The following is a 13,867-nucleotide window of genomic DNA, read 5'->3' as shown; positions in this document are numbered from 1 at the left end:
GGGGTGCCTGGGTGGCTCAGTCAGTCGGGTGTTCAAGTCTTGATTTCAGCTCAGACTACAATCCCAGGGTCATGTGACCAAGCCCCATGTTGGGCTCCATGCTGAGTGTGGAGCGTGCTTCGGATATTCTCTCTCTCTCTCTCTCTCTCTCTCTCTCTCTCTCTGCCAACCCCGCCTCCCTGCTCGTGTGCACACACTTGCACACGCTCTCTCTCTTGCACACTCTAAAAAAAGATTTGAATAAAAACAAAAAAGAATACCCTTTACATCTACACGTACAGAATTATCACACAGAGCCATGTCTCAAATGTCACTTATTCCATAAATCCTTTCTTCTTCTTATCTGGAAGACAGCTCTTTTTCTTCTAACCTCACTTAACATTTTTCCTGAATTTCCTATGTCACTTAATTTGTATCCTAATTACATATATATGGAATTGATCTTCCTGATGAGACTGAAACATTCTTGAATCTAACATCTGTGCCTCGTTCATTTCCTTTGAGCCTTCTTTTTATTCAACCTAGGTCTATCTCGTTTCAAAGTCAATGCTCTTTTTAACTCTACCATGAACCCCTTCTAAAGCTTTTCCTCTGTTTTTAGTTACTGGTTTAGCTTGAGATGGTTCTATAGAGGAGGATTTGAAATAAAAATCTAGATGGAGAGGAGTCAGGTAAAAAAAGGAAGTTGGAATTGAGAGAGGTTAACAATAAAGCATGTACTTTCCTAGGAGAGTTCATGTTTATAGAAGAGTTTTCATCCTTCAATGAGGCACAGAACAAAACAATGTAGGTTCTGTTCTGAAAACAGAATGGTTCACATGTGTTAGGCAACCTTTAAAATACCCCGCTGACCAGGAGCTTAGAAATGAGGAATCAGTCAGAGATGGGAAGAGGAAAATAGGTCAGCAAGCATGACTTCCAAAGTCCAATTGTATCACGGTGGTTTGAAGACCATCTGGCTGGTGGATGGTGGCCCAGTGACACCCAAGATGATTCAGCTAATTTGGATAACGGGTGTTCCCTTCCTTCCTTTCTTGCTGATCCTCAAACCACCTGTCCAAAGTTGTCTGGGCAGCCAAGGCTGCTCAAAGAGAATGACCTTTTCCCATGAAGATCACAGGTAGTAGATTCTGTGGTGAATTATGTTTTAAAGATGAATGAAAAGAGGGGCGCCTGGGTGGCCCAGTCGGTTGAGTGTCCAACTTCGGCTCAGGTCATGATCTCATGGTTTGTGGGTTCAAGCCCCGCGTTGGGCTCTGTGCTGACAGCTCAGAGCCTGGAGCTTGCTTTGGATTCTGTGTCTCCTTCTCTCTCTGCCCCTCCCCCACTTGTGCTCCATCTCTCTCTCTCTCAAAAACAATTTTTTAAAAAAGATGAATGAAAAGAAAAAGTAAGGCTCATGATTGTATGTTTGCCACAGATTTTACCTAAATAAATAAATAGGCTGATGAGAAATGCTGTTCAATTCTCAGACGTTCCTTCCAAACCTTCAGGAAGTTCTAAACTCCCTAAACTCCTTCCCTGGGGTCCTCCAAAATCTACATAAAGTGGTGATAGTTTTTATTTTTATACTACTTAATTTTTTTCATACCCACCACGATAGTTTTCCCCAACCAGATAATGACATTATGAGAGAAGGAATTTATGTTTTTATTTGAGAGGTTATCAATAAATTAGTTAAGGATGTTACTGTAGATTGGAAAAACTGCACTTTTTCCAATTTAATTTAATTGGAAATTTAATTCCAATTTAATTTCCAATTTAATTTTTTAGTTAAAAAATTTTTTAATTAAATGTATTTATTTATTTATTTTTAAATTTACATCCAAGTTAGTTAGCATATAGTGCAGTAATGATTTCAGGAATAGAATCCAGTAATTCATCCCCTATGTATAACACCCAGCGCTCATCCCAATAAGCGTCTTCCTTAATGTCCCTTGCCCTTTTAGCCCTTCCAGCAACCCTCAGTTTATTCTCTATATTTAAGAATCCCTTTTGTTTGTCCCCTTCCCTGTTTTTATATTATTTTTGCTTCCCTTTCCTTCTGTTCATTTGTTTTATATCTTAAATTCCACATGAGTAAAGTCATATATTTGTCAGAAAAACCACACTTCTGATTTAAAAAAAAATTTAATGTTTTTATCTTATTTTTGAGAGAAAGAGAAAGACGGAGAGACAGAGAGTTGGGGAGGGGCAGAGAGAAAGGGAGACAGAATCTGAAGCAAGCTCCAGGCTCTGAGCTGTCAGTGCAGAGCCCTGCGTGGGGCTTGAACTCACAGACTGTGAGATCATGACCTGAGTGGAAGTCGGATGCCTAACCGACTGAGCCATCCAGATGCCCCAAAACCACACTTCTGATTCGTTAAATGCTCCATAGTGTTGTTCCCTTATTTCTTCATTTTCCATGACAAAACAGTTTATTAATATATAAAAATAAAGTTATTTTCATTATTATTATTATTTTTTTAATGTTTATTTTTTTTTGAGAGAGAAGCAGAGTGTGAGCAGGGGTAGGCAGAAAAGAGGGAGACATAGAATCTGAAGCAGGCTCCAGACTCTGAACTGTCAGCGCAAAGCCCGATGTGGGGCTTGAACTCATGAACCATGAGATCATAACCTGAGCTGAAGCTGGATGTTTAACTGAGTCATGTAGGTGCTCCCTTTGAAGATTTTACTAAGCAAATTAAAAAAACAAAACAGCAACTATACCTCCTTTAAACAATTGAAAGTTTTTTAAAAATAAATCTTATATTATTGGTTTAAATTTTATCATGCCCACATTTCCCAAACTCAATGCTCTCTTCCAAAAAAACCACAGGATGATTTATTTGTCTCATTGCCAGCCTAAATTCACAAATATTTCTTTCTGCAAAGTCATGTTGACTAGATGTGACAAATTGAATTTCTTTCTTCTACCCCCATCGTAAGCATATTTTCTAGGCTACTCAGAATTCCAGTAAGGTAGTCCACAATTAAAGATAAAATAGGAATTATGCTAATAGCACTCCCTGGGTAATCAACCTGTCCATTCTTTATGAGGCCTGCCTCATCTCACTTAGTATTCAAAAAAGCACAACTTCTGAGAAAGAAAAAAATTAAAGCTCTTGCTTCTATAAAGATATTCTAAAAGATTCAGCCTGCCTTGTCGAGGACTGTAATATCTTACAACCCAAGTATACTTGAGCCTTGAGCACCTCTTCCAAGACCACAACAGTGACTTCCTAATTGGGTTTCCCTCTCTGAGATATCCTTGACATGCTATTAGACTAACCTACCTGAAGTAGAGCCCTGATCGGACTATTTCACTGTTCAAAATGCCTTCAACAGCTCTGAGTACCTAATACATGAAAATCAAACCTTCTGAGATTTATTTTTTTTAAGTTTATTTATTTATTTTTCTGAGAGGGGGTGGGGAGAGACAGAGTGCAAGTGGGGGGAGGGGCAGAGAGAGAGGGAGACACAGAACTCAAAGCAGTCTCCAGGCTCTGAGCTGTCAGCACAGAGCCTGACACAGGGCTTGAACGCACGAACTGCGGGATCATGACCTGAGCTGAAGTTGGACGCTTAACCCACTGAGCAACCCAGGTGCCCCCAAACCTTCTGAGATTTAAATTCAAGCCTCTCATTTGATCTCGATTTACTTTTCAAACCCCATCTTCTATTACTCCCTTTCACATACCATTACTCTTCTCCCAATTCCAAACCCTTATTTTGTTATTTCCATGTTTTTGTTTATACTATTTCCACATTCTTATCTAACCATATTCATATTTTAAAATCCAATCTACTCGTCAGAAATAGCTTACCAGGAAATAATATTCATCTTCTCTGAACTCGTCTTAAAGCTTTATCTTTTAGGACACCTTGTTTTAGTAATATACATGTGTTATTTTCCTTATAAGACTAGAAGTTCTTTGAGGTTAAGACACTTTGTGCATGATCTACAAAGTGGATATATGATAAGTAGTAGCAGAATAAATTAAATCAATAAGAAGTATCCAACACTGAAATGAAGCATCAAGGATACAGTAGAAAAGCCTAAATATGGTTCACCCTGGGTGCCTGGGTGGCTCAGTCTGTTAAGCGTCCAACTTCAGCTCAGTTCATTATCTCACAGTTGGGGAGTTCGGGCCCCGCATTGGGCTCTGTGCTGACAGCTAAGAGTCTGGAGCCTGCTTCAGATTCTGTGTCTCCCTCTTTCTTGCCCCTCCTCGGCTCACACTCTGTATCTGTCTCTCTCTCTCTCAAAATGCCCCTCCTCCACTCACACTCTAAACATTAAAAAAAAAGCCTTAATCACCCCATTCACTTATTCAACAAATACTAAAAATTTTTTTTTAATGTTTATTTACTTTTGAGAGACAGAGCATGAGCAGGGGAGTGCAGAGAGACAGAGAGGGAGACACAGAATCTGAAGCAGGCTCCAGGCTCTAAGCTGTCAGCACAGAGCTGGATGTGGGGCTTGAACTCACGGACCGCGAGATCATGACCTGAGCCAAAGTCAGACACTCAACTGACTAAGTCACCCAGGTGCCCCAAATTATTCAACAAATATTAAGCAAGTGCCATACGCTAGGATCTGAGAATAAAGTGGTCAAGAAGATAGGCCAGCCTGCCAGAAGTTTATAATTTAGTGTGGTGCATATAGTCCTACATTCTTAAAATGTTGAGCTGGTGAAAGAACTATAAGCAATAAAATCCTAGTTGAGAAAAAATCCTCATTGAGAAACTCATTTAGAAATGGGTCTCTCTTTTCTATAAGGCCCAGGTGACATCACATAAAGGACAATTTTTACTTTTTAAATGAACTATGAATATTACTTAACTATGAAGGGAGTTAAGATTACTGAAGGGAATGATGTGAGATGAAGTTAGTCATAATATCTCACATTTCAACACTTATTATATTCCAGGTGCTATGCATTATTTTATTCATTTTGAATAATAGAAAACTTGAAGTTCTGTTTTCTGTGTGTGTGTGTGTGTGTGTGTGTGTGTGTGTGTGTGTGTGTTTTAAGTAGGCTTCATGCCTAGCACAGAATCCCAACATGGGACTTGAACTCACAACCCTGAGATCAAGACCTGAACTGAGATCAAGAGTCAGACACTTAACCAACTGAGCCACCCAGGTGCCCCTGGAGGAGTCTTTCAAAAAGCAATCCTTCAAGAAATTATTGGTTGTGAATTAATAAGGAGGAAGTGGAGAGTCAACCCAGATGGAAGAAACAATAGGAATAAAGACATAAGTGTTGGAGAGACCAAGATATGTGTGTATGGGGGGGTGGGGGGTGGGTGGGTGGCATGAACAGATACATGGAGAGGGTCTAGTGCTTTACTATGCATTAATGAGAAAGGAAGGCTCATTAGCAGAAGTTGGGGAGGTAAATACAAAGCCTTAATTCCAACTTTGAAACAAGACTCTGAAACAAAGATCTGCTAGGCAAGAGTTATAAAAGAATTCTGACCAAGAGGACAAATACAGTAATATAGTAAGAAAATAAACCCTGTGTTGTATGCACCTGTTGAAAATGGAAGATGCTTGAAGCTGGGACTTTTGCTTTAGGGCTGTAACAATAGAAGTAGAATCACAACTGTAATGAGTTATTACTGTTTGCCAAGAATAATGCTAAGTATTTTATAAACATTCAATTCTTCCAACAAATTCATAGAATTAATTATTATTATCAATCCCCCCTTTAAATGTGAGGAAATGGAAGTTTATAGTGTTTAACTGGCTCAAGTTCACTCTGCTAGTAAATGACAGAACAAAGATTAGGACTCGGATGTGTCTGAATTCCAAGCTTATGTTCTTAATCACTGTACCATACAGCTGCCCCAGTATTACAATTATCAAGAGTATAGCAGCAGAAATGCTAATAGTCCCTTATATATATGTATAGAGCTGCATGGATTATCAAGTAGTTTTACCTACATTTAGTGCTTGATCCTCATAACTACCTGCTGACACAGATGAGGAAGGTTATGAGTGTGGCTTTTACAGAAAAAACAAGACTCTGAGAAACTACTTTAACAAGGCCGTCTTGTTAAAGAATCCACAAGAACCCACATCTTCAGACTTCTTGTCCAATGTTCTTTTAGCACCACACAACTGCATGAAGGGATTTTGTTCTCTGCTATATCCTTGGTGTCTAAAACAGTATCTGACACACAATAAGGGCTGAATAAATATTTGCTCACTAAAGGAATGAATATAAGATCCCATTAGTGTATAATAATAGTGCTGTTCACTATGCTAACTGTTATCAGGTCCAACTTACTAATGATAAGGTTATATTTCATCTGTTTGGTGATGATTTAAAAAATTTTTTTTAACGTTTATTTATTTTTGAGACAGAGAGAGACAGAGCATGAACAGGGGAGGGGCAGAGAGAGAGGGAGACACAGGATCTGAAACAGGCTCCAGGCTCTGAGCTGTCAGCACAGAGCCCGATGCAGGGCTCGAACTCACGGACCGTGAGATCGTGACCTGAGCCGAAGTCGGATGCTTAACCGACTGAGCCACCCAGGCGCCCCTGTTTGGTGATGATTTAAATGAGCGAGTGCTTTCAGCGATATGTCACATGAGTCATGCTTGAGTACTTACTAAAAACAGCTGAGGAGGGGAAAATGCATAGTGACAGGGTCACAAAATCGAGAGGGAAGGGGTAAGGAAGCAGGCAGGAGAGCAGAGACACCTCTAGACTTTACTGGCCACCCGGAGCAGGGCTATCACTCACCATTTGGTGGCAGTTTTTGGAGGCCAACAGTCTACAGAAAAACTAAAAAAAAACTCTCTTTATAATTCAATTTATATATTCAATTATAATATAATAAAATGTATTTTTTACTGGTGACTAAATGATTAGAGCCATTTCTGTGGTTAGCACAGTTAAGAAAATGAAAAGCATAGCTAATTTGTATAATATACTTAAAAATTGAGTTAAATATACTTAAAATATTTGAATAAACAGTTTACATTAATTGAGCATTTACTCTGCACCATGAGGTGTACTAAATGCTGTGTGTGTGTGTAGGGGGGGTGTGTATTTATATATATATATATAACTTCCTTAGCTCTTTACAAGTCTATGAATGTTTGGTAGTAATACCTCCAGGTATAGATGAGGAAGCTGATGTTGAATAACATACCTCCCTCTGGGCATTTGGATATAGTATTTAGCCTCTCCAGACCCCACCCTCTTCTTCTGTAATGTAGAAATAATAATGCTGTCTCTCAGAGGACTGGATGTAAGTAGGATAGGAGATCACATTTTGAAGGCCTTTAAGACAGTGTTTGACACAGTAGACTCAAGATTCAATCATCCCCTTAAAATTCAGTTCCAAAGTGATTTTTTAAAACTTTATTTATTTATTTTGGGAGGGAGGGAGGGAGAGAGAGAGAGAAGAAGAGAAAGAAAGAGAGAGGGAGAGAACACAAGAAGGGAAGGGGGCAGAGAGAGAGAGGGAGAGAGAAAATCCCAAGTGGGCTCTGTGTCCCATGCAGGGCTTGATCTCACCAACTGTGAGATGACCTGAGCTGAAATCAGGAATCAGATGCTTAACTGACTGAGCTACTCACCAGGTGCCCTCAAGGGGATATTTTGATGGGAACATTCATAACTAACAATACTATAGAAAAAAAAATTATTCTAAAATATGATTCCCCTTATTCCCCCCACTCCCTCCAAAAGATTTATATGGCGTTCTGTAAAGATGAAAATATTAGGAATTAAGTACTAGCATTTATTGAGTAGCTATTGTGTGTCAGGCACAAGATATATATGTCTTATTTAATCCTAACAATCCTATGAGGCGAAACTATTGTTACCTCCCTACACAGAAATAAAGGGAGGACAGAAGAGGTGCTCTAACTATCCAAGGCCAGGTGTCTAGAATAGTTACACTAGGATTTGAACTGAAGAGTATGGCTCTGGGGTCCTTCCTTTCTACCAACATGCTAACTGCCTTAGGTCTAAGAGTGAAAATACCCATTGCTGGCAAGCTTTGGCTACATGGCAATTGGTAGAGAGTCAATACCTATCAATACAATCTTTTATGATAGAAATTGGTCAATATAAGTAAAGATTTTGAACATATTATACAGCTTATGACTCAGCAAATGTACACTGGGGGAAATCTATGCTATAGAAATAAAGGCACCATTACCTAATAATTCTCTCTCTCACACATACACACTCACAATGTTTATTTTGGTATCCTTTTACTGGCCAACCCTTGGAAAATCATCTGGACATCTGTCAGTTGGAAATAATAGAGTATACCAAAATACGGCCATGATATTAAGCAAAAAAATAATTTTTTAATGAATAGAATCTATACCAGAAGCATGTATATTATGCATTTCAGATGTAACCTATCTAAAATCAACCTCTTAATTTCTACTTCTCTGCTGAAGAGCAGCTATTCTTCAAGAGACTAATAAAAGGCACCACCACCCACCTTCTTGCTCAAGCCAAAAATCTAGGTTTGTGCATGAGTCTCTGGTTCTCCTCAGCTTCCACATTTAATCAATCAAGTCTGATTCACCATCTAAAACTCCAAAAATCCACTCACTTTTCTTTGCCTCCAATACCAAGCCACCGTCTGCATCTAACTGCAATCAGGCCTCACGGTGTCTGATGTCTTTTGGCGTATTACTGTTACTTTCCCGTAGTCCATTCTCTACCCCGTGGACTGTACATCAAGTCGTTTCATTCCCCCATCACAAACCCTGCAGTGGCTTCCAGTGCACATAGGATAAAACCCAAACTTCTCACTCTGACTCACAAAGCTCTTGCCCCATACCAGTCTCCAGGCTCCCAATACGCCTCCAGCCATATGCCTCAAATGCTCCAGCTCATTCTCACTTGAGAGTTATTTCTGTTCCCTCTGCAAAGAAAGATCTCCCCCTTTATCTTTGTGTTTGGCTCCTTCTTATCATTTTGACCTCATTTACATTTCCCCTGTCCAAGAGGACTACCCTGACACTAACCAAAGTGTTACTTTGGATCACAAGCTACTTTCCTTATTTTAATTCTCTCCAAGTCACAGACCACTGTTGATAATTCTCTTGGTGTATTTATTCATTAATTTCCTTATTAGAATGTAAGCTGAACCACAGCAAGGAGCCTTCTGTTTTATTCACACCTATGTCTCTAACACCCAAGACCATTTGATGCATAATATGCACTCCTCGAATGCTGGCTGAGTGAAAAGAATGTGTACTGTACAATCAGGTTTTTACTAAAAGAGACACTACTCACATATAGCTGTTTATTTTTGCAGTAGAAGAAAAGGAGAAAATATGGAAAGATACTAAACAGTAAATATTAACTTCCTTGGGGAGGTAGGGAAAGGAAAATTAACTTTTTCTTCTAGTAACTCTGTATGGTTTGACTAGTTACAATTCGTATTTTTTTTCTTTTTGGAATTAAAAAATTAAAAAAAATATACAGAGAATGTAATATTCCCTCAGCTGAGGAGACATTTGATTATATAGCTAGTTAGCTATCTAATGTACATCTATCTGTCTACTTCTAGAAGCAGATCAGCAGATCAATGTGATGGCAATCTTGTACTAGTAATTTCTCCATTAACAGATTAGTTATTTAAAGATACTTCTGATCATAGGTATTAAAGTATTTCAAAAACATAAAGAAAGAGGTACTGACAGCTGCCAGAGGGGAGGGGGGTGTGAGGATGGAAGACAGGTGATGGGGATTAAGGAGGGCACTTGTTGTGATGAGTGGCTGGTGTGGCACGGAAATGTTGAATCACTAACTAGTACACGTGACACTAACACTACACTGTAGGTTAACTAGCTGGAACTTATTTAAAAAAAAAATTTTTTTTAACGTTTATTTATTTTTGAGACAGAGAGAGACAGAGCATGAACGGGGGAGCGTCAGAGAGAGGGAGACACAGAATCGCAAGCAGGCTCCAGGCTCTGAGCCATCAGCCCAGAGCCCGACGCGGGGCTTGAACTCACGGACCGTGAGATCGTGACCTGAGCCCAAGTCGGACGCTTAACCGACTGAGCCACCCAGGCACCCCTAACTAGCTGGAATTTAAACAAAAACTCAAAAAAAATCATTTTTCCAATACATTTTGAAATGCTCTGTTAGGACAAATTATAGATCTGGAAGAAACTTGAAGGAACTTTGAAGAAAGCAATACTTACATGTTAAGTTCTAATGTCTTTGATATTACTTTATAATCATACCTCAAATACTTTCTAATTAGGGAAATTTCCTATTTAGCACATTCCATGAATTTTGAATACCAGGTACTGACAATCAAAAATGCTAGAATTGGAAAAAATAATCACGACAGATCCATCTAAGTCACGGCAAGCTCATTAGGAGACATTTTACCTCAACAGAAGATGGGTAACTTGATGGTAATGGAAACGGAGCAACGGCCATCTGATTGACTGCATCTTCATTTCTGTGGATGTGAAAATAGGCAGAATCAGTACACACCAAATGCTAAGTTTCTGGCTCAAGATACAACCATTTCCTCTGTTGAAAATGCATACACAGCACCTTAGAATAAAAAATATGTACAGATGTATACTGGTTTTAAGCATGCAAACCTATTAAGCACAAAAAGGGATGTATTACCCCAGGGACAATAAGATGTGATTATTAGTGACAGAAAATGATGATGTTAGGGGTTAGCTAGATCCTGCTTACTAAGTCAGGATCATTTTGGAAAGACATCAACTCTTTTGGCACTGTTGAGTGTAAGTTTTTTGAATGGCCGTGTGTAACCTCTAGGCCCATTAATGTCCAGACCATTTTGTTCTTTGAACTGGAAAGGTTCCCGGCTCCCTCACTTGGCTTCTAACTTTGTTATGCCAAATGAAGGTCGGGATGTGTATGACAGGCCCTGCATGGGTGGGCACTGTGAGGAGGAGTGATGGATGGGGAGAGCAGAGATCCAGACAAATGTGGGTCAATCCCCCTCCTCCTCATCCTAATGGGAGCAGAGAAGGTGGGAGCTAAAACTTCATCACCAGGGTCACAGGTACAGAACAACTCCTAGAATACCAGTTCTGATTATTTGGGCCCATTTCCATGACATTACCAGCAAACGATAGGCGGTGATTTCATGGGAGATTTAACCTTTACTAGTCATTCATGATGCATAACCAGTAATAATTATCTCAAGATTTATGTGAAGTTTGACTTTAGGTTTCACAACATAAACCAAGGAAGATCACAAAAACGTTTCTTCCTGGTACGTAAAGCTCTAAGACTGCTCACGGATCTCTCTCCATATGACCAGTATATCCAGGATAGCCACTACCTGACTTGGTATGGCATTCAAAATCCAAACCCAATGTATTTTTTACTTCTCGCCAATAGGAAAAATACATTGGTCCATGCCATTCCTGCTTTGGTGCTTTAATCATATCACTGCATTTACCTGAATTGTCTTTCTTTATTAAATTTCTAATCCACCCATCCTTCTCCTCCAGTGTGAGTTCAATAACCTCAATTAAGTGAATTATTCCCTTATGTTAAAAGACTATCTCTATATTGATGTCTTCCAAATTCATATGGTTAGCCCAGGTCTTTTTCTGAGCTTAATATCTGCATATCTAACTCCTACTTTATATTTCCACTGGATGTCTTACAAACATCTCAAATAAAATAGATCTCTTTATCACACTAGTCGCCAGAGGGTTCCATGATCAATCCTCCTCACTTGAGTAAATATCAACAAGGTCTGCCCCACTGTTCAACCAGGAACTGGGGAGTCATTCTTGAAACCTCTATCCAATCAAGAAGCCTTGTTAATTCTACCTTCAAAATGTATCTTGAGTCTTTCCACTATTATCATTTCTTACCAGAGTTAACGGTAAGAGCATCCTATTTCTCCAGTCTATTCTTCACCCAGCAGCGTTATTATGGTTCTAATACATAAATCTGGTTATATTTCTATCCCCTGCTTAAAATACCCCTATGGCTTATACTTAGGATCAAGTCCACAATTGTTAGGGAGGCTGTAAGGCCTTGAGCAATCTGTCTCAGCCCCCATCTCTGGCTTGTTCTCTCTTCTCCTGGTTCACTTGGCTCTAGTCTAGTTACATGAGCTTTCTTCCCATTTCTCAGCTGAGCCAAGCTCCATCCACCTCAGGGTACTAGCTAGCCCTATTCTCTTCCGCTCTGCTCAGCCATTGCCCAAATCCTTTGTCTGATTTATATTCTTACTTCTTTTTCCTAGCTGACCATAAACATCATTTCCTCAAATAAGCCTTCTAGGACCTCCACTATATGCATATGGCACCCTATACAATAATTGTAGTTATTGTCTTTCATAATTTACCTAACTGATCTGCATAAACATGTGCTTCTAGATGGTAAGCACTCCGAGGACAGGAACCATGTCCTTCCTACTCTCTCTTACATTAACTAGGGCAAACAGTGCCTGGCAAACAGTCTGTACTTAACAGAGTTGTTAAGTGAACTGAACTGCAAGAAGTCTAGGCTGATGTAAATTTTATGTGGAAATAGGCAGAGTATATATAAATAAAGAGATGAAGTCTAGGTACCATTCCTTATTCTAACCTTCTAAGGTTCTTGGATTATCTAGCATATGAGTCAAACCAAAGCAAGAGGGAGAAAAACTAGAACCATAAAGTGACACAGCATATGAAGAATGTATCTAGTTTTTCTGACCGCATCACAGATGCCTTGAGCATGCACTATTACATTAAGAGATGGCTATTGTTTTTCAGGGAGTACAATCCATTCCTCAGCAGTTTGCTCATACACAGAAGAAGCAATCAGTTACCTCTGGATAAGTAACAGCATTTCAAAGTGGTAATTCCCTTTCACATTCATTTTCCTCCACTGAATAACACAATAGAACTCAGCTCTAGCTTAGAGCTGAAAGCCAACAGGACGCGTCTGCTCCAGACTCAGAACTCACGGGGCAGAGTACATTTGGCAGTAATTAAGCAGATGGCTTTTCATACTTCTTTCAAAGGTTACCGGCATTAAAAATATGGCTGCACATAAATTCTTATTGAGAAGTCATGATTACCTGGACCAAGTTACTTCAAATCAGCCAAGTTACCCCTTCATAATTTAATGATTTTCTCCAAATGAGTATGACTTTAATGGGCTTTAAATTCCATATTAATTTTTTTAAACTTCACAAAATAGAACACTACAATTACTCTCAATGGAGAGAAAAAAGTGCTTTAAAAAGTTATAGTTCATAATCCTTTATAATCCACTTACCAGGGAGTGTTCACACACCTCCACGTCAAGTAAGCAAAGACCTGACAATTTTCAAGAGAAATGAGTAGGAAGAGGGAAGCCAAAGGACAGAAGGCATTCACACTTCAAACAAGCAGTCAGCTTGAATGACGTCTGGGGACCCTTTGGCCCTTCCTCTCCTGTGATTCTCACAAGGAATAAAATATATTTGCTTTATAATTTACCTTTCCTTTCCAATATAATTAATGTAAGTTTCTTAGGCCCAGGCGCCCCATACAGGACACAATCAGAAATTGTAATTGCTTATTGGTATTTTCATAATTATCGTCAACAGCTGTTTAGAGAGATAATGGAGTGCTACCATGGGTAAGAGTGAGAATACTTTTCCAGAGTACAGAACCCTGTATGTATATGTCTGTATCACTGTATTTTTCATGCTCTATTAAAATTACCTGTGCTGTCCTCTCTCCCCCTTGAAGCCCAGGGATGGGATCTTATCTTTTTGCATCCCCCCAGCTTGTAGGAGGGTACCTGACAGAGTAGGGGTACTATAAATGTCTGTTGAATAAAGGTGATCTTAACAAGGCAGGAAAAAAGACATGGAAACAGAACTATCAAAACTATGCCCTGTGTTT

At 39.2% G+C, this 13,867-nt stretch overlaps 1 protein-coding gene across 2 annotated transcripts in view; it reads right to left on the bottom strand.

Moving 5' to 3' along the window:
- Positions 1-13,867, bottom strand: part of PATJ (PATJ crumbs cell polarity complex component) — a 363,529-nt gene that overhangs the window by 98,593 nt on the left and 251,069 nt on the right. For both annotated transcript variants that reach the window (XM_030323890.1, XM_030323891.2), the window contains exon 30: positions 10,374-10,446. In XM_030323890.1, the coding sequence (XP_030179750.1) occupies positions 10,374-10,446 (73 nt within the window). The remainder of the gene's footprint in view (positions 1-10,373; positions 10,447-13,867) is intronic.

This window comes from Lynx canadensis, chromosome C1 (genome assembly GCF_007474595.2).
Source record: "Lynx canadensis isolate LIC74 chromosome C1, mLynCan4.pri.v2, whole genome shotgun sequence".
Lineage (NCBI taxonomy): Eukaryota > Metazoa > Chordata > Mammalia > Carnivora > Felidae > Lynx > Lynx canadensis.
The sequence above is the reverse complement of the archived record's forward strand: the minus strand, read 5'-3'. Positions and strand labels throughout refer to the sequence as shown.